Raw genomic sequence first — 21700 nt, 5'->3', positions numbered from 1 at the left:
GAATGCATGATTTCTGCCTGTAGAGATAAAAAGGACAAATACTCAACCCGGGTATGCAGAGGCTTAAGTTGAAAAATGAAAATTTGTACAGTATTTGCAGTTTTATTATAAAACAACAAAAAAAACCCACAACGGAGATTGTCAATCGAGAGTCATTTCCTGGCTTTAGCAGCATTCATCACTTGTTCTTGGGCCGCTTTCTTGGCTTTCACCATTTCAACGAGTTCCTGAAGGGCAAAGACAGGCTGATTAAATGTGAGCTGAAAACCGTGCTTCCTTTCAAGGCATTCACAACAGAACAAGGGCTTCCTTCGATCCCGCTTTTGCCTTTCTTGCGGGTAGGTGTTGCAAACCTTGAAGGGCCCATAAGGTCCTGTTGGGTCTTGTAAGAGACCATCAAGAGAGCTTTCTCCCTACCCCTAGATGAGTCCCTATTCCCCCTTTGCTTAAGTGGCCCTGCACTCTTCACGTAAAATGAGGAGTTAATGAAATAGAGGTTAAAAAACTTAGTGAGGAATTTTTCTGAATGCTCAAAATGGTTCCTTTGGAATCTACTAAAATTGTCTTGCACCTGAACCAGCACCTTACCCTGAACCAGATCCTGGCCCTCCAAGCTGGACAAACGCCAGGGCCCAGGTGAGCTACCCCAAGTTGCGCTTGAGAAGGAGCGAATCCTATCCTCAACTCACTGCTGACCCGAGCCCTTTTGAATTAAACAAACAGTGCTCACCTTTCAAATCCTACACCTCACTTTTCAATAAGCTTGTTTCTATTACTTCCCAAGGCAAAAAAAAGAGCACACTGAATAAGCCAAGTACTCAACCTTATAACGTTTCATGCAGTCTTTCTTTGATCTGCCAGGAACAGCCGCTGCTATTTTTTCCCATCTCTCTGGCGTATTTACTGGGTAAGTCTTCAGGGCTTGTTCTAAAAGCTTTTGCTCTTCGGTGGTCCAAGGAGTGGAATCTGTACACGGTCCTGCATTTTCCCCCCGAAAAAGACAATGGCTCTCATTTAAACAGAAAAACAAACCTTATGACTTACTGCGTAGATACTGTGAAGGGCTACGCAGGGGGCATCATTTTGAGCTGGGTAATTCTGCCAGTCAGAGAGCAGGGCCTGGTAAACACAGTGTTCTCACCCTCCCTGGGCATTGTAACAAATTTTAAAGTGACCAACACCACCTGCCAGGCACTTGGGTCAAGGGGGTATCACAATTTTGAGATGATTTTATTTAAGACTAAGTTCATTGTGGGCAGGGAAGGTGCCTGTTTGTTGTATTGTACTCTCCCAAGTGCTTAGTACAGTTCTGCACAAAGTAAGCGCTCAAATATGACAATGAATGAACTCCCATTTCTAGTCCGTTGACCGTAAACCCTTTTTTCCGATCATGTATGATAGGCAAGAAACTGACCCCCAGTTTGGACAGAACAGAGTCCCAGTAGTAGATGTTAAGTGATAGGGAAGCAGCATGGTCTAGTGGTCAGAGCACGGGCCAGGGAATCAGAGGACCTGGGTTATAATCCTGGTTCCACCATTCGTCTACTGGGGTGACCTTGGGCAGGTCTCCATAGGCTTACCCCAGTTTCGGTTTTAGGACCACCTCTACCTGGACTCTCCGCCATCACCTCTAACTTAACATATCTAAAACAGAACTTATCTTCCCCATCACAGCAGCGTCACCAGCCTCCATCTCACAAGCCTATTACCTTGGCATCAGACTCATTTCTCTCTCTCAACCCACACGTTCAATCTGTTACCAAATCCTGTTAGTTGGACCTTCACAGTATCATTAAAATCCACCTTTTTGTCTCAATCCAAGCACTTACCACATCCAGCCTAGACTACCACATTAGCCTTCTTGCTGACCTCCTCATTCCAGGCCCCTGCTGCCTGGATTGTTTTTCTAAAAAGATGATGAGCAGCCCATGTCTCCTTAAAGAAGCAGCGTGGCTCAGTGGAAAGAGCACGGGCTTTGGAGTCAGGGCTCATGAGTTCGAATCCCAGCTCTGCCACTTGGCTGTGTGACTGTGGGCAAGTCACTTAACTTCTCTGTGCCTCAGTTCCCTCATCTGTAAAATGGGGATTAAGACTGTGAGCCCCACGTGGGACAACCTGATTCCCCTATGTCTACCCCAGCGCTTAGAACAGTGCTCGGCACATAGTAAGCGCTTAACAAATACCAACATTATTATTAAAAGGATCTAGAGTAGTTACCAATCCACCTCCGTATCAGAAAGAAACTCATTGGCTTTAAAAGCACTCCTATCAGCTCACCCCTTCTACCTTTACCTCGTTATTTCCTACAACCCAGCACGCACAGCTCACTGCTCTAATGCCTTGATCTCGTCTATCTCACTACCGACCCCTGGCCCATGTCCTCCCTCTGGCCTGGAACTCCCTTTGTATCTGCCAGACCATCACTCTTCCCACCTTCACAGCCATATTAAAATCACTTTCCAAGAGGCCTTTCCCAATGAAGCCCTCATTTCATCTATTCCCTTTAAGCACTTGAATCCACCCCACCCCCACAACCCTTATGTATATATCCAGAATTAATTTTAATGTCCATATCCCCCTCTAGACTAAGTTCCTTGGAGGCAGGGAATGTGCCTATCAACTCTCCTAAATGCTTAGTACAGTGCTCTGCACCCAGTAAGTGCTCAATAAATACCACTGATTGACAGCTGTGCCCCAGTTCCCCCATCCGTAAAATGGGGGTTAGGTCCCACTCCCTCCGACTTCTACTGTGAGCCCCATGTGAGACTGGGTCCAACCTGACTCTCTTGCCTCCATTTCAGTGCTTAGTACAATGCTTGGCATATAGTTAAGCACTTTGCAAGTACCATAGTTATAATTACCATAATTGTTAGATCTAAGATCGGAGGTGGGGAGGGATGGTGTGGTCGGCTACTTTTCTTCCCCAACCCGATCTCCTGCTACAATCTCCTAAACCCATCCAGCTAGGCTTCAGTAGGTTATCTCTACTAAGTGAGCAATGAGACCAACCGTCAACTCTTGGGCAGAGCAAAATGGAGAGAATCTTCCCTCCCGCACTTAACTGCAAGAGCTCTTAAACTGTGTTGGGGACTGCTCTAGATTTGCAAAGTAGTGTTATGGGTATGAAAGGAAGACAGGCACCTTTTGCCTTTCCATCCCTGGGGAGAACGGAACCTTCTGGTGCCTACTTTCTGACTATTTGGAAAATCTATTACAGTATTTTTTTTAAAAAAAAAGCCCAGCTGGAAAACTGAACTACCAGAAAGGACTTACTGATGCTCCTCCTAAGGCTCTGCCTCTTAATCAAGCCAAGTGAGCTTGCTCTGTGACCCTACTGGGCATCTCCTGTTCTGCTCTGCCCTTTCCCCTCTGCTCTCCGGTGGTCAATCAGAGGGCCGCATAGACTACCTCATTTTTCTGTGAGAAAAATCTCCAGTTGCTGATGTCCACCCATGTTGGGTTGGGGGAGTTGCAAGGAACTAGGTGCATTTCTCACATAGGTGGCTGGTCAACAGCGGAGCCACCTGAGGTGCCACCAGCAGAGGAGTACTGGCAGGTGGTGGAGATGGAGTGGGGGAGGCAGGCCTCCAAGTTGGATGACGACGGGACCACTATTGCCGATGGCACTCTCCCCACCAGCACTCTCCCCGCCACTCCCGGCAAAAATAACGAGCCCGGCTTACCTTCGAACCGTTCTGAGGGGGCGGCGCTGTCCGACTGAGGCACCACTCCATGCTCCTTCTTAAATTTATCGAACGCTTTTTTATTTATGTCATCTTTCTGATGGGGATCTGAGTGGAATAAAAGACAGTTGAAGTTGGCAATTCAGCACCCAGATCTGGGAAGACTTCAAGGGTTACTGTATGTTCCATGTCTGGGCAACAGGGATTAACTTGAGAATCTTAAAACAACAAGACAGGGACATAAACTAGGAGAGAAGAGAAGTACCAAGCTTTTGGAGGCTCTTTGCCTTGCCAATGACATCCTTTGCTGTTCTCTTTGTTCCAGAAGTAGAGTGCAAATTCATATAATTGGCAATCACTTCCCACCTGCAGCAACAAAAGACGTGCACAGTACCGTCTGGTTAAAAAAAGCCAAAAAGGATGGTCTTATCTGCCACAAATCTAATTTGAAAAACATATAGGACTGGCAACAAACTAGCTTCCACTGCCCCAAATACGCTGTCTCAAAGATAGATTTTTATTTTAAAGTTTGGTCAAGACTCCCCCAAATAATCTGACATAAATTATGATCCATATCCAATAGGGTCTTTTCTAGAAGAAAAATATTTCTATGAAATGGGCCTATCCCATGAACTACTTTGGGCTACCTGGATGAACAGTGGAAAGCCTCAATCTGGCAAGTCGAACATCCCTGAAAGGATTTTCAACAACAAAGTGAAACAGAGGTCAGAGGGGCTTCGAAATTCAATCGATCAGTGGTATTTCTCGAGGACTTACTGCGTGCAGAGCACGGTACCGGCCCCGGTTAGACAGCAACACAGTAGAGTTGGTAGACATGATCCCTGCCCTCAAGGAGCTTACAATCTAGGTTGAGGAGAATGAACAGTTAAAGGCTCCAAATTTTCAGTCAGTCAATTCTATTTATTAAGCCCTTCCTGTGAGCAGAGCACTGTACTAAGCACTTGGGAGAGGACAACTGAATGATGTAACAGACACATTCCCTGCCCTTGGCAAGCTCACAGTCTTTGCAGAATCCTGGCTTATCTGCAAAGAGTGTGTCTTTCTGGAACAAAGTTGGATTTTCCCATTTGTCCAAACAGTGGGAAACAAGGGCTATTTCACCAAATTTTCCACAAGACTGAATCCAAAGTAAATCTCGCTGATACTGTCTTCCCAGAATTATGAAGATTTAGAAAACAATAATAATAATTTTAAACACAGTACCTTGAATTAGTGCCAGCAGGGAAAAGGTTCACAGCTTTAATCAACAGCTGTAAGTCATCTTCGGACCAATTTTTTCCACCCCCTCCACCTCCGCCGGTTGACTTTTCGGTACTCTTAGATGCCTGTCGCATTCGAGCCTCATCTTCTTCCTTCTCTTTCCTTATTTGCTCGTTGACTTCTTCTATCTACACGAACAAGGTGAACAAACCTGTTAATTAAAACCCCGGCATTCATTTATCTGGGACAGGTAGTCCTAGGAGATGAGCTGCTAGGCAAAGCCATCCAGATTGGCCTTGACAGGCCCCATGGAGAAAAACTGGGACCCCTTATAATCAAATTAGGTTCTTTCCATCCGAAAATGGAAGCATCCTCCTATGCCAATTACACGATCCCCATAGCAACTGAAAAAGGCAAAAGGTCCTCTGAGCTAAAGCCAGATTTTCTCCTCAAATAGCCCCATGGCACTGCATCGGGAACCCAATCTACTACTCTTGTTCCTTGGCATGAAGCCCCCTGCTCGCCTCGGGGAGGCAAAAAGATGGCCTTTTTTTACCCTGACAGCTTGGGGGTAGGGGGAGGGAGGCTACTGCTATGCACACCCATCTTTCCACTGCTTGTATCAGCCTGAAATGTAAAAGAGAATACAATATAAAGCCGCAAAGTACCACAGGAAAAGCCAACGTCATTCAGAGGGTCACGGGAAAACCAATCTAGTAATAATCTTAGGTGACTTCCTGAAACTCAGCTCTCTGGAGGGCCCCAAAAGATCCATTACTGCCCTTGGTCCCTTTTTCCTTTAAAACCCACTTGGGTCATTGACCGTGGAGAAACTTACTGAGCCCTGGCTGCAGTTGAGCCCTAAGGACCAGGCTGAAAAGCCAATATAAAAGGGAAGGCCTTGCCAGCCTTGGGATGCTTGTGCCATTTAAAATGGAGCCAGCCTCCTTCCCAAGGGCCTCTGTCTGTCTCTTTTTGTCTATTTGCCACTCTAGGGTGCAGAGGGAGGAGACGTTTTAAGATTACTTTCCATTAACTTGTATCTGCCCCAGAGCTCAGAAGAGTACTTGGCATATAGCGAGCGCTTAACAAGTACCATAATTATTATTATTATTATGGAATACAAGGAAAGGAGATGGGAGAGAGCTGTTCTCTACAACCTAGGATAACTAGGTTTTGGAAAACCAGAGAATCTCGCTCCCTCTTCACTAGGATCCCATGAGCTGGCAGGGTGAGGCAGTCCAAAACATGAACCTCCCAAAGGCCTAGTTACTGGATCAATCGATCAATGGTATTTATTGAATGCTTACGGCAGGCAGAGCATTCTACTGAGTGCTTGAGAGACTACAACACGACTTGGTAGACATGTTCCTTGTCCACACAGAGAGGGAGACAGACCTTAAAATAAGCAACTGATAGGAATAATAAGTTGGGGCTGAGTCTTGGGTGAATATCAAGCACTTAAAGGGGACAAATCCAAGCACGTAGGCCATGTAGAAGGAAGAGGGAGTAGGGGAAATGAAAGCTTGATGAGGGAAGGCTTCTTGGAGGAGATGTGTGTGATTTGAATAAGGCTTTGGAAGTGGGGAGAGTGATGGTCTGTCATATATGAAAGAGGAGGAAGTTCCAGGCCAGAGGGAGGACGTGGGCAAAGGGCTGGCGGGCGAAATAGATGAAATTCAAGTACCCTGAGTAGGCTGGCATTGAAGAAGTGAAGTGTGCAGGCTGGACGTAGTAGGAAATCGGCAAGGTAAGATTGGAGGGAGTGAACTAGATGACCCCAAAACTTTACAGATCCTGGCTCGGGGTCTTGGACACAATACACATGGAGAAGCAGTGTGGTCTAGTGGATAGAGCCCGGGCCTGGGATTCAGAAAGACTTGGGCTCTAATCCCGGCTCCGCCACACGTCTGCTGTGTGACCCTGGGCAGGTCACTTCACTTTTCTGGGCCTCATCTGTAAAATGGGGATTAAGATTGTGAGCCCCAAGTGGGACAGGGACTGTGTCCAACCTGATTATCTTGTATCTCCTCCAGCGCTTAGAACAGTGCCTGGCACATAGTAAGCACTTAAATGTCATAAAACCCAAACAAAACCACACTGTAACAATGGTCACCTAGAATTAGTTACCTGTTTTTCCACAGCAGCCTTTCCTCCTTCCTTGGAAGTCGAGGTCAGTGTTTCATTCAAGCATTGCAGGCTACAAACAAATGATAAAATTTCATCCAAAATCCAATAGGAGGACAGATTGCAAGAGGTAGTGAAGAAGGCAGTAACCATACCTTGCTAATTCAAGGCGATCACACAGCTTTTCCACCTCCTCCATCATTTTAACACACTCCGCCTCATTGTCCGAAAAGTAATTCCAGTTCTAAAAGCATAAACACAAGTGAGTCTCTCAATTTTAGTGTATTGTACTCTCCCAAGAGCTTAGTACAGGGTTCTGTACAAAATAAGTGCTCAATAAATACCACTGATTGATTAAACAGAATCAATACTTTTACATTTATAAACCATGTTCTAGTTTTCAATATTCTCTAGTACATCTTAGAGAACTGAATCACACTCTGGAGAGGGACTGAAGGGAATGTGTGTTATACTGTTGTATTGTACTCTCCCAAGCGCTTAATACAGTGCTCTGTACACAGAAAGCAATCAATTAATACAACTGACTGACCCTGGCCTCACAACCATCTTAGGTGGCAAAAGATGATTTTATTTCACAAAGAATTGAACGGGAGTGGCCAGAGCAAGTCCTTAACTCTCAGCTAGCTTCCTAGAAGATTCCTTTCTCAATCACACCCTCCCCAGCCTGAATGCCTAAAGCACCAGGGATAATAAATTTCTACTCTTAACCCCAACCTGAAGTTTCAAAATCAACTTACCATTTCCACCTGCATTGTTTAGGATTCAAATTAATGAGTCTCAATGAGAGGACAATCTCAAATATTTTCATCTTTTTGCTATGTACTGAAAACCAGCTGAGTCCCATGGAAAAAGAATAAGCTCATTTTTGCTTTCCCCTCTTCCTGTCTCTTTTGATCAAGCTGTTCTCTCTTTTCCACTTGCCTGCTGGGTAACCTTGGGCAAGTCAAAACTTTTTGACTCAGGTTCTTCATCTGGAAAATGGGGATTAAATATCTTTTCTCCCTCCTAATTAGGGACAGAGACTTTCTGACCTGATTAACTTGTATCTCCCCCAGCACTTAACAAATACCAAATTACTACTCCCTCCTCCATCGTTACCTGTTTACCTCTCCTGTTCCTCCCCTTTCATCTTCAGTGCATCCTCCTGTTCTTAGCCTCCCTCTTTTTTTTTAATGTTATCTGTTAAGCACTTACTGTGTGCCAGGCACGGTTCCATGTCCCACATGGGGCTCGCGGTCTTAATCCCCATTTTCCAGATGAGGTAACTGAGGTCCAGCAAAGTGAAGTGACTTGTCCAAGGTCACATAACAGAACTCTTGCAGTGACTTAAGGAGCAACTGGGACCTAATTTCAAAGGTTTCCCCAGCTTCCCCCTCAACACATCCTGGCTCCTTCCCTCCTCCCATTTTCCCGGCCCAGATGCCCTCAAACTGATTACACAGAGCCATCTGTCTCAGATGCAACTATCCCCAGGATACCAGGGCCCAGAGTTGCTTCTGCACGTGGGCGAAGAGGATTCAAGCAGCTACCTCTGAATTGGCAGCCCAGCTCTCATTCACACCAACACCCACAACTAACGCTGCTGAGATTCCTCAAGTACTTCCTGGCCCTTGGGAGCAAGATTGGAAGCAGAGTGTCAAGCCCTCCTCCAGAGGCAGGAATTTCCACTGGAGCCACTGCAACTGAAGCAGAAGAGTCTGCGAGGGTTTTTGGGGCTCTTTGTTTTTTTTTAAACGGTACTTGCTTACTATGTGCCAGGCTCTGTACTAAGCGCTGGGGTAGAGGCAAGCTAATAAGGTTGAACTCTGGAACTGAGGCCCAGAGAAGTGAGGTGACTTGCCCGAGGTCACACAGCAGCAGACAAGTGGTGAAGCTGGGATTAGAACCCAGGTCCTTCTGCCTCCCAGGCCCGTGCTCTAGCCTCTAGACCATGCTGAATTCTCCAGATAGCTCCCTGCTGAAAGAAGCAGAGTCCTGACAGTGGGGGCTGAGTTCGGCCCCGCCCCGCCCTGCCTTCTGTCCCATCATCTCTCCTCAGCCAGAGCCTCCCTTTTTTTCTGCCCTTTGGGACTGTCTCATACATACATGCGCAACTCCAACTGCACACGCATTTTGTCCAGATGCCCAGAGATTCTTTGTGGTTTAAAAGTACATCCCAGGATCTACTTCATCAATCAATGGTATTTGTTGAGTGCTTACTATGTGCAAAGCACCATACTAAGCACTTGGAGGAGTAGGATACAACAGAGTTCTTAAGACACTTTCCCTGCCCACAACGAATTTACAAGTCTTACTGTCTAAAGAAACACTGTGCTAAGTTAAAGTGATAGTCTATCCTTGGAATACGACAGTGTCCTCTACTTAAATACCTTAATTATTATAGAGATTAAATATAGAGTGAATATTTTTTCCAGTTAGTTTGTCAACAAATGCCACCTAGAATGACGCTGTGAAAGGGAATGTCTGCGGTACAGATTCTCTAAAGGTGGCAATACATTTTAAATCAGTTGTTTGTTCAACCACAATCTGACATACCTTGCATGAAGTGCGCAGTTTTTGCCTTTCTTTTTTAATCGCCTTCTTCTGAATCTCCTTCTCTTTCTTCGCCAGCAACGCTTGCTGTCTGACTTCCTCCTCTTCCTTCTCTTTTGCTAACCGAGCCGCTTCCAATTCTGCTTGTCTTTGCTACAATTAAGGGAAAATAGAAATGCCGCAACTCAAGGATGGGTGCTGTCACCGTTCATCTTGAGTGCAGTTTATTAAAATCTTTTCAGGTGGAGTTTCAGCTGAAAAAGTTGTTTGACATCACAGAACAACCTTCAGAAAAATGCTATTTGGTTTATCAAATACAGAAGAAAGAAACTGCCTGTGGAAATATTCGGGGCAGGAATGTGACAGAAGGGTTTTGCTGTTTAGCAAGCGCTGTGATTCCATGAGGTTCTCACTCAAGACTGGTGGTTTATAAGCAAGAGGTCTGCAGGCAGAACCTGACCTTAGAGTTTGCTCATTCATTCAGTTGTATTTATTGAGCACTTACTGTGTGCAAAGTGCTGTACTATGTGCTTGGGAGAGTACACTATAACAGTAATCTCCCAACTGACTTTTATATCTATCACCGTATCCCAGTGAATGCTTACTTTCTCTTTTGCTTCTTGCTCCTTGCGTTTTGCTTCCATTTTTGCTTTCTTCTCTGCTTCTTTCTTAGCTTTTTCCTCTTCCTTGAATTTTTTGATGCGAGGGTCACAGCTGTAGGCATTGTCTACCAAGAGGAAGTAACCATTAGGCCTGACCTGGAACAAATGGAAGCTCTCCCATTTAAAAGACAAACTTTCCGCTTACCGACCAGGGTTCTGATCCTGTTCATTTCTTCTTTCTTCCTCTGGGCCCTTGCTGCTCGATTCTGCTTTTCGATCCACCTCCTCTCATCCCGACTAGGAAATGAACAAGAAACACTGAAACCCTCACTTCTGAGGGCCTTCGCTTCCATATTTCCAAAACGGTCTGCAGGGTTTCTGGGACCGGGGACGGGCGATGCTATTTCAGGCGACGATGCTCAGTGCCGGTTGGCTGGTAAAGAGCACCGATTCGCCAGTGCCGGGTGGTGACGGAGCTTCCCTAAGGCTTGGGGTGGTGACGGGAGTTCTCCAGAATGGAGGTATTTTGGCTGTTCAATGATGCCCAGAGTCAAACCAACACGCTGGAACCCTCACATGTTTTTCCTACCCAAGTTCTGCCCAGGCCCTCCAACTTGGGCTTGATTTTACTAGGAGTTTGTGAGGTAATAATAGCAACTGTGATATTTGTTAAGCACTTACTATGTGCCAGGCATTGTACTAAGTGCTGGGGTAGATACAAGGTGACTGGGTTGGACATAGTCCCTTATCCCACACAGGCTCACAGTCTTAATCCTTATTTTAGGATTAGGCACTTGAGGTCCAGAGAAGTGAAGTGACTTGCCCAAGGTCATAAGTGGCGGAGTTGGGATCAGAAATCAGGTCCCTTTGACTCCCAGGCCCGGGCTCTATCCCAGTAGGCCACACAAGAGATTGATAAAAGACATGGAAAATGCAGATACAAATGAAGGGCATTTTGGAAGTGTAATTAGTCATCTCTGAACAGTTAATGGCTAATTAAAGAGAAATGATCAAATAGCCTTCCCTGTTCAAGACTTTTTACTTACATACCATTCTGCCTTCTCTTTTTCTTCTTCGTCCAAATAAGAAAATTCTCGCCAAGAATCAAAATTATACCTAAGGCATAAATGAAAACCAAAAATGAGACTCAGATGCAAAATGATTTGATTTTACGATGGGAATATTTATTCTTCTGTATGGGCTTACCAGAAGGAATAAAATGCATCCACATCTTCAAACGATGAGTGCATATCCCCGAGTTTAGGAACATTTTTCTTACTTGACCACCTGAAACAGTGGAGCAAAAAATAAAATGCACACAACAGTGACAAAACTCTCCCAACCACTTTGGACTCCCTTGGATTATTCAAACTGAACGGGAGAGCATAGTCCCAAAATATCAGGGGAGTAGGTGGATGGAACTCCTTCCCTCTCCCCCGTTTGAAAAAAATCTGCCAAAGAGCAGCAGACTGGCAGATGTGGTGACGATTGTAAGGAGTTTTGACTTGGTTACGAGGGGACCCTGGAAGCTGGTGGAGGGTTCTGAGGGGTGGGGAGGGCCGAGCGGTGTATCAGGAAGATGATCTGGGCAGCCACACACAAGGTGGATTGGAGGTGGGAGGGGCTGGGCGGTCAGCAGAAACACAACAACGGCTCACACGGTGGTCGTTTGCGAGAACAAGAAGGCTGGGGGCAAATTCAGGAGGTGCTTTTGTAGGAAGAACTGGTGTGCTTCTGGTCCAGATTGAATGTGCGAGCTGAAGGAGTATGAGGCGTCATGGAAGATGACAAGATCGTGGGATTCTGGGTCAGGGAGGACAGTAAGAATACCTGTGGTATTGTTCAGTGCTAGAAACAAATAAGCCCACATGGGGCTCACAGTCTGAGTAGAGGGGAGAACTCTCATTGAATCCCCATTTTACAGAGGAGGAAACTGAGGCCCAGAGAAATTAAGCATCTTGTCTGAGGTCACAGAGCAGGTAAGTGGTGGAGCTGGGATTAGAACTCAGCTCCTCTGACTTCCAGGCCCATGCTCTTGCCACTAGGCTGGTATTATTGACTGAGACAGGAAAGACAGGAGAAGGAATAGATTTAGGAGGGAAGATGGGTAGTTCAGGTTTGGAGAGTTTGTTGTACCTAAGTGGTTTGAGGGCTGGGGAGGGGGAGCAGCGGCAGTGAGTATGAAAGCTCTTAGGTAGTGAGGAAATGCTAAAGAGGCTGTCTGAGGGGGATATAAAATGGGGAGATTAGAAACTATATCAGGAAAAGCCTCCTAGAGATGTGATTCCAGAAGGGTTTTTGAAGATGGACAGCACAATGGTCTGCCAGATGAGAAGTGGGAGGGAGTTCAAGGGAGGAGGGAAGGAAGAAGGTGTGAGGAAGAGGTTGGGAAGCAGCAGAGCCCAATGTGTACAGCAAGAACCTGGGAATCAGAAGGACCTAGGTTCTAATCCCGGATCTGCCACCTGTCTTCTGCATGACCTTAGGCAAATCACTCCACTTTTCTGTGCCTCAGTTGCCTCATGAATAAATTGGGGATTAAGATTGTGAGCCCCATGTGGGACTTGGACTGCCTCCAACCTGAATATCTTGTAACTACCCCAGTGCTTAAGTATAGTGCCTGGCACAAAGTAAGCACTTAAATACCATAAAAAAAAGAAAAACACCAAAAGGCTGGCAGCAGGAGAGATGAGAATGAGGCACAGAAAGTAGGTTAGCTTATCGGGAATGAAGAGGACCAACTGGGGAGTAGGAGGAGGAGAACATGAATAAGTAGGAGGGAGAGTGCTGAGTTCTGGCTGAAGGTCAAGTGTTTCTGTTTGATGTGGAGAGGAATGGGCAGCCATTCGAGGATTTTGAAGGGAAGGGAGGTATGTGCAGAACATTTTACGAAAATGATCCTCCCAACTGGATTAAAAAAGCCATTTGCCTTAACGGTTACCGAAAAAGGAGAGAATTTTGAGGACTGTTTTGTAAACATGCCTGGAACTCACAGCTCACCTGGAATTCCTTTCAAACACAGGAGAAAACACTTCAAAGAAACTGTCCTTTGCTTCACTTTTAGAAGGAACTGAATTATCAAAAGTGGGATCTATACTGTTGAATGCTCGTCTTTTCACAGGGTCAGATAGCATTTCATAAGCTGGGGGGGGAGAATGACAAAGACACAAAAACCATCAAGGTTAACCAAAGTTATGAGTCATATGATACGACAAGAAATACTGTGGCAAAATCTCTTGTTCCTTACATAGCAAAAATCCCAACCCAGTGAAAGTATTTCCTTGAAAATCCTTACCTTTAGTTATGCATGTAAAATAGTCGTTTTCCCCTTCCGCTATTGGTTCTCCAGCTGCTTTCCGTTTGTCTGGATGGTGTTTCAAAACCATTGCCTTATCTAACAGAAAATGAGTCAAGTTTACTACATATTTTCTCCCACTTAAATGTTCCAACTTGAAAAGAACGATGAACTGATCCTAATTTCTGGAAGCACTGTTATTTTTGAACAACACTGAAAATTTAAAACACGGAGTAGATTTGCCCAGCTTTTCTAAAATCCTGAGGCTTTTCAAACATCAGCTGAGCGCTGAAACTCTGAAATTTCGTATCTTGAGAGACTTTGCTTGAGCAAAAGCTCACAACCGAACTCCTGTGGATGGTTTTCCCAAGAGCCAGCTTCAGCTTAACCCAGCAGCATCTGCCTTAAAGGCAACAATCAATGGTATCTATTGAGCACTTGCTATGTTTTAGAGCACTGTACTAAGCGGTTGGGAGAGTATAATACAGCAGAATTAGCAGACACCTTCCCCGCCTAAAATGATCTTACAGACTGGGAGGGGAGGCAGACATTAACATGAACAGAGAAGCAGCATGGTCTAGTGGATAGAGCCCGGGCCAGGGAGTCAGAAGGACCTGGGTTCTAATCCCAGCTTGCCACTTGTCTGCTGGGTGACCTTGGGCCAGTTACTTCACTTCTCTGTGTCTCAATTACCTCAGCTGTCAAATGGGACTGTCTAAGATTGTGAGCCCCTTGTGGGGCATGGACTGTGTCCAGCCTGATTTGCTTGTATCCACCCCAGTGCTTAGAACAGTGGCTACCACAAAATAAGTGCTTAACGAAAGCCAAAGTAATCATAATAATGAATAATTTATAACATATAATTCAAAAATATGCATGTAATTTCTGTGGTTAGGGAGATGTGAATATCACATGTCCAGAGTTCACAGACACAAGCGCATAGATGAGGCAGAAGGGAGAGCCAGCCGGGGAAAAGAGGGCTTAATCGGAGAGATGGAGATGTGACCTTAGTAATGCTTCGAAGATGGACAGAAGTGAAGGTCTGGCGTATACAGATGGGTGGGGCTGAGTTCTAATCCCAGCCCTGCCACCTGTCTGTGTGACCTTGGGCAAGTCTTTACTTCTCTGTGCCTCAGTTACCTCATCTGTACAATGGGGATTAAGATTATGAGTCTTATGTGAGACATGAGCTGTGTCCAAACTGATTAGCTTGGTATCTACCCCAGTAATTAGTACGGTGCCTGGCACACAGTAAGCCCTTAACTGCAAAAACACACAAAAAAACCTGTGGGAGTCCCTCAAGGCTCAGTTCTGGGTCCCCTTCTATTCTCCATCTCCATCCACTCCCTTAGATAACTCATTTGCTCCCACAGCTTCAACTACCACCTGTACATGGATGATTCCCCAAACTACCTTTCCAGCTCTGACCTCTCTCCTTCTCTGCAGTCTTGCATTTTCTCCTGCCTTCAGGACATCTCTGTTTGGATGTCCCGCTGACACCTCAAACTTAACAGGCCCAAAACAGAACTCATGTTCCCACCCAAACCCTGTCTTCCCCAACCTTCCCATCACTGTAGACACCAACACCACCACCATCCTTCCAATCTCAAGCCCGTAAATTTGGCATTATCCTCAACTCAGCTCTAACATTCAATCGGTCACCAAATCCTGTTAGTTCTTCCTTCGGACCATCACTAACATCCACCCTTTCCTCTCCACCTAAACTGCCACCTCATTAATCCAAGCCCTTATCTTATGCTGCCTCGATTACTGCATCAGCCTCCTCGCTGTCCTCCCTGTCTCCTGTCTCTACCTACTCCACTCGTGATTTCACTCTTCTGCCTGGATCATTTTTCTAAAAAAAAACCCCACATCTTCCATGTATTCCCACTTCCCAGGGATCTCCAGTGGTTGCCCACCACCTCGGCATCGAAAAGGAACGCCTTACCATAGGCTTTAAAACACTCAATTACCTTCCCCCTTGCCTCCCTTGATTTCCTACTACAACCCAGCCCACACACTTTGCTCCTCTTAACACCAACCTACTCACTGTACCTCAATCTCATCGATCTTACTGTCATCTCTTTGCCCACGTCCTTCCTCTGGCCCGAAATTCCCTTCCTCTTCAAGTATGTCAGATCACCACACTTCAAAGCCTTATTATAATCACATCTCCTCCCAGAGGCCTTACCCAACTAAGCCCTCATTTCCCTTACTCCCCCTCCCCCCACCCATGTCACCTACACACTTGGATCTGTACCCTTTAGGCACTTGACAGATATCTTTAATAAAGCAGTGGACCCAGGTTTAAAAGAAATCTAATGGTCTTCCTCACCTTTCCCAACCTTTTTGTTCATTTTTATGGAAATTGGTTTCTTGGCAAAAACTTTGAGACTACCTACTACAAAACACTGTCCTTTTTTTTGGCCTAGTTTGGGGCAACAGGTGAATACAGAGGGCAGCATTTGAGAGGGGAGACCATAAATTTTATAAACCTATTAGACTATGTTCTTTCAAACATAACGAGGCCTCTGAATTCATCCTTTATTGAGAGGGCTGGGAGCTTGTTGTGGGCAGGGAATGTGTTTGTTGTTATATTGTACTCTCCCAAGTGCTTAGTACAGTGCTTTGCACACAGTAAGCACTCAATAAATATGACTGAATGGACAGGGAATAGATTATACAGTTGGCATCATCCTGAGCCCGCCACAAAAAGGAAAAATACATTCAAGCACTGCAGTACTTCTGGCTCCAGCAAGCCTGTCTGCATTATCAAAAAATTCTAGAAACTTTGTTTCTCTAAAAAAAGTTTGCCTTCTGAAGAATGTTGTTTGTACTGGTGGGAAACCCCCCAGTCACTGGATGGCACTCCTCCTCCCCCCCTAGCCTGCTTAGACATAAAGAGTCTATGACAATGAATGAGTTGAGTGAGATATACACTGATCAATCCCCTCTAGACTGTAAGCTTATTGTGGGCAGGGAATGTGTCTATTATTGTATTATACTCTCCCAGGTGCTTAGAATGGTGCTCCGTATACTGTAGGAACTGAATAAATATGACTGAATGAAAGTTTTCCTTGTTTCCTGGTTTAGAAGGGTGGACGACACTGAAAATACAATTTGTCTTTCCAGAGTGCATAATTTGCTAGGAATTTTTTAAATTCCCCTCCTGGAAGAACTGTAGGCAGTCAGTTTCCACCTGTACCAGGCCCCATTGGCAATCCTTGGCACCCAAGTCTGCCAAGGGAAGCTAAGAATCCCCGCACGACGCAGCCACGTACAGAGAAAATATTCTATGAGCGGGATTTCCTCTTGTGCTGAACTGCACTGCACACTTCTGGGGCCAAATCCCTCAAATCGTGTTGGCAGATATCATTGATTCTCTTCAGTCAGACATTAGATTCGTCCCTTCCCAGATCTGCTTCTAGCTTTTGCCTTGGGAAAGGTCAGGCTGTTAGGATCTGACGGTCCAAATGGCGATAAACATAAAATACTTACGAGCTGCTTTGATCTGCTTCTGAGTAGCTCTGTATCTTACATGTCCAAGACCAAGAACAGCATAGTGATCCTGATTCTGAGAAGTGACAAGGAGATAGAAGTTAAGGAAAGGACTTAGTTCCTCTATTTGATGCCATGAGAATACCTTTAAAAGAGGATTCTCCCCCTATGTACAAAAGACCTTTATTTCTTCGTATGATGCTAACATTATCTTTAAAAAAAATTATTGCCAGGGATGTGTTCTAATGTTTTACATTTCAAAGAAAGGTGTAGTTCTTAGAAAGAAAGGTCGGAGTAAGAAAACGCCTGGAATTACTTAAGTGAGACCAGTATTTCTACTAAAATAACAACTGGCACTCTACCTTAAAAACAGTATATTTACAGTACCTTCCAATCTTTTGGATCAAGGGTTTTCAACATAGGAAATTCCTCTAACTGCAGTTCTTCATCTTCTGACTCTTCGGACAGTTCTTTCTTCTCCTCCAGTTCCTGAAAAGAGGCTGAAACATTCCTACTTCTCCTCTTAATAAATGCTTCAAACCATCTTCCCACAGGTTCCACCCGACAGAGTGCAGAAGCTGTAAATAATAAAAGCAAAAAAGTATATTGATTTTATCTTATGCTGTAGCATTTCAAAGGAACACTGCAAGGTCACTCACTGGGGGTATCGGAAGAAATGGCAACTTAAGAGTGCTATCTATAAAAATAAATTCCCAAATCAAGTCCTCTTAGCTCAACTGCTAGTTGAGCTTTACAAATGGAATGCCCTGGTATTTGCTGATTCCACTGCTACCACCTGCCAATCTATTCTAAACTTATTACTGGGCAGGGCCACAGGTGAGTTTGGGACTTGCTGAGTTTGGGACGATGGAGAGATATCCAGTAGAGAAGGCCGAAAGAGACGGTAGTAATGTATGTAGATGATGATGGAAATAATGAATATGTTCTCAAATGAGAGAGAGAGAGACAGTACATCCTGAAGTAGCCTGTAGGAAAGTGAATATTCAAAACTGAGGGACTGAGCTTTGTTTCACTGGTCGACTTATCCTACTTCATTTAAAGAGATTTTTGGGAATTAGAGCTTTTAGGAAGAAAAGTTATATAGAGTCTTGGGATGTAAGCAAGCAAATTATGTATTATGCTTGGTAACACACAGCAAACAGTGGGGTTTTGGTTTTTTTTTTTTTAATGACATTTGTTAAGCACTAAGACCCAGGCCCTGTAGTAAGCACATATGTATATATCTATGTATGTAGATATATACATGTGTGTTTTATCTGTATTATTTATATTAATGCAGGTCTCCCCTCTAGACTGTGAGCTCGTTGGGGGCAGGAATGTGTGTTGTTATATTGCACTCTCTCAAGTGCTTAGTACAGTGCTTTGCACACAGTAAGCACTCAATAAATACAACTGAATAAGCACTGCAGTAGATACAAGCTATTCTTCAGTCTATATGACTCCCTGGCCCGTGCTCTACACACTAGACCACTGACAACTGAACCCCACGAACACTGTGGAAAATGGGAATTCTTTCCCATTTCACGGAGAATATCATTCTATCCACTCGGTAAGTGGTAGCAGGGCTTCCTGAATAATGTGAGTGGGGCTTTTAGAGAAACAGCGTGGCTCAGTGGAAAGAGCACGGGCTTTGGAGTCAGAGGTCATGAGTTCGAATCCCAGCTCCACCAGTTGTCAGCTGTGTGACTGTGGGCAAGTCACTTAACTTCTCTGTGCCTCAGTTACCTCATCTGTAAAATGGGGATTAAGACTGTGAGTCCCACGTGGGACAACCTGATTCCCTTGTGTCTACCCCAGTGCTTAGAACAGTGCTCGGCACATAGTAAGTGCTTAACAAATACCAACATTATTATTATTATTTTAAGCACAGTACAGAATGTTGAACAATTCTGGAGTTTTCAACATGTGTCAGCACAATTTCAATCGATCGATGAGTGATGTGTACTGAGCATTACCTGCGTGCTGAGCACTGTACTTAGTGCTTGGTAGGGTACAACACCACATTCCCTGTCCAATCTCCCAACACACTCCTGCCCGGTTTCCCATAAGTTGTTTTCCCCCGATACATCCTTAGGGGAGTTTGGTGAAGACTCCTAGGCCCCTTTGGGGAACGCCCAAGCCTGTAAGCCCCCAAACTGTGTCTCTGGCAAAGGGAGCTAAGTCCACCTGGCCTTGCTGGGTCATCTCTGGGGACTCTTGCTGGTCCAGCCTCGACTGAACCCTGCCGGTCAGCAGAGCTCTGGGAGACAGTGAGGCCGGAGGCTACCCCGGGGAAGAGAAGCCGTGTGGCCTGCTGGATAGAGCATAGGGCCTGGGACCTATGGAGGAGTCAGAGGACCTGGGTCCCAATCCCGCTGCCACTTGTCTGCTGTGTGACCCTGGGCAAGTCACTTCACTGGGCCTCCGTTACCTCATCTGTAAAATAGGGATTAAGACTGTGAGTCCCCATGGGGGATGGGGACGGTGTCCAACCTGATTAACTTGTATCGACCCCAGCGCTCAGAACGGTGCCTGGCACGTAGTAAGCGCTTAACGAGTGCCATAAGTATTATTCTTAGGGGGAGGCCGTGGGGGTGGGAGCCCCAGCCGGGGTCGGGGGGGTGGGGGTTCGGGTGGTTGGGGGTCCCGAGGCCCTGTCCGTCGGTGGCTGGGGAGGTGGGGTCAGGGGGTGCTGGTGATTCAGCACAGGGTGGCGGGGCAGCCAAGCTCCCGGTCAAATCGGGTCCCCAGTGGGTCCGGGCCAAGAGGAGGAGGAGGAGGAGGAGGAGTAGCAGCAGCAGGAGGAGGAAGAGGAGCAGGAGGAAAAGGACGAAGAGGAGGAGGTGGAGGAAGAGGAAATGGAGGAACAGGAGGAAGAGGAGGTGGGGAAGGAGGAGGAGGAAAGGAAGGAGGAGGTGGGGGGCGAGGAGGTGGGGGGCGAGGAGGAGGTGGGGGAGGAGGAGGAGGTGGGGGAGGAGGAGGAGGAGAAAGAGGAGATGGGGGAGGAGGAGGAGGAAAAGGGGAAGGAAGAGGAGGTGGAGGAGAAGGAGGAAAAGGAGGTGGAGAAGGAGGAGGTGGGGGAGAAGGAGAAGAAAGGGGAGGTGGAGAAGGAGAAGGTGGGGGAGGAGGAGAAGAAGGAAAATGAGGAGGTTGGGGAGGAGGAACAGGAGGTGGAGGAGGAGGTGGGGAAGGAGGAGAAAGAGAAGGTGGGGGAGGAGGAAAAGGAGGTGAAGGAGGAGGTGGGGAAGGGGAAGGAGAAAGAGAAGGTGGGGGAGGAGGAAAAGGAGGTGATGGAGGAGGAGAAAGAGGAGGAAAAGGAGAGGAAAGGGGAGGTGGAGAAGGAGGTGGTGGGGGACCAAGAGGAGAAGGAGGTGGAGGAGGAAGAGGAGGTTGGGGGGAGAAGGAGGAAAAGGAGAAGGAAGGGGTGAGGGACGAGAAGAAGGAAAAGGAGGAAGAGGAGGTGGAGGACGAGAAGAAGAAGGAAAAGGAGGAGGTGGAGGACAAGGAGCAGGGAAAGGAGGAAGAGGAGGTGGAAGTCGAGGAGAAGGGAAAAGAGGAAGAAGAGGTGGAGGAGGAGGAAGAAAAGGAGGAGGAGAAGCAGGAGGACGAGGAGGAAAAGGGAGGAAGAGGAGGAGGAGAGGCGACTACTTACCGGCGGAGAGGGCTCGGGTGACGGCCGTGCACTGCCCGTCCGGGGCGCCCGGCAACAGCAGCATTATAGCCCCGGCTCCGGCTCCGGCTCCGGACGAACGATCCTCTCTAGGGCTCCGGTTGAGGCCTCTTCCTCCTCGTCCTCTTCTCCCGGAGCCGGCGCATGGAGGGCCCCGACAAGTCCTTCCGGGTCGGCGCGCTCGGCCGGTCCCGCACACGACGGGGAATCCCACCCCCAACAACCTCTGACCCGCAACGACAACACTCGGGAAAACGTTCCGCCCCCAAGGCCTCGGCCCGGGACCCGCCGACCCTCCTGACGGCCCTCCCTCGTGGGGCTCCACCCCGCAGCCCGACACTGCCTCCACGCCCAAACCTCCACACTTGGCCGTTTACTCCAGTGCTCGGCACCCCGTAAGCGCTCCATTAAATACGGTTGAATTAACGAATAATAATAACGATGTTGGAATTTGTTAAGCCCTCACGGGGTGCCGAGCACTGTGCCAAGCGCAGGGGGAGATGCGGGGTCATCAGGTTGTCCCACGTGGGGCTCACGGTCTTCATCCCCATTTTACAGAGGAGGGCACTGAGGCCCAGAGAAGAGAAACGACTTGCCCACGGTCACACAGCTGACAGATGTTGGAGTCGGGATTTGAACCCATGGTTGAATAGGCCCTGAAATTTCCCGAGACCCGTACCTCACGGAGGAGCCCCATGCAATTCCTCCTCTAAATAGTAATGACTATGATGAGGGGAAGAATCCCCTTCAATTCCTCCTCTGTAGACTGATGATGATCATAATTGTAATAATAATTGTGGCTTTAGACTGATGATCATAATAATTGTAATAATAATTGTGGCTTTAGACTGATGATGATCATAATAATTGTAATAATAATTGTGGCATTTAAGCGCTTACTCTGTGTCAAGCACTGTTCTAATCACCGGGGGCAGATACAAGTTAATTAGGTCAGACGTAGGCCCAAACGGGGCTCACGTCGGAGGAAGAGGGCTATAAGCCCATTTTACAGATGAGGTAACTGAGGCAGAATGAAGTGACTTGCCCCAAG

At 46.5% G+C, this 21700-nt stretch overlaps 1 protein-coding gene across 1 annotated transcript; it reads right to left on the bottom strand.

The window, feature by feature from the left end:
* Positions 1-63: 63 nt before the first annotated feature.
* Positions 64-21025, bottom strand: DNAJC2 (DnaJ heat shock protein family (Hsp40) member C2). Its single transcript, XM_029077956.2, has 17 exons — positions 20632-21025; positions 17367-17557; positions 16980-17055; positions 13482-13580; positions 13187-13328; positions 11393-11473; positions 11237-11302; positions 10392-10483; positions 10190-10311; positions 9588-9737; positions 7187-7275; positions 7035-7104; positions 4908-5092; positions 3949-4049; positions 3684-3791; positions 824-978; positions 64-227 (listed from the first exon to the last, which is right to left on the bottom strand). Exons 1-17 carry the CDS (start codon positions 20693-20695, stop codon positions 153-155), a joined length of 1866 nt encoding a protein of 621 aa, XP_028933789.1. The 5' UTR covers positions 20696-21025; the 3' UTR covers positions 64-152.
* Positions 21026-21700: the final 675 nt, after the last annotated feature.

The sequence above is a fragment of the Ornithorhynchus anatinus genome, chromosome 13 (assembly GCF_004115215.2).
Source record: "Ornithorhynchus anatinus isolate Pmale09 chromosome 13, mOrnAna1.pri.v4, whole genome shotgun sequence".
Taxonomy (NCBI): domain Eukaryota; kingdom Metazoa; phylum Chordata; class Mammalia; order Monotremata; family Ornithorhynchidae; genus Ornithorhynchus; species Ornithorhynchus anatinus.
The sequence above is the reverse complement of the archived record's forward strand: the minus strand, read 5'-3'. Positions and strand labels throughout refer to the sequence as shown.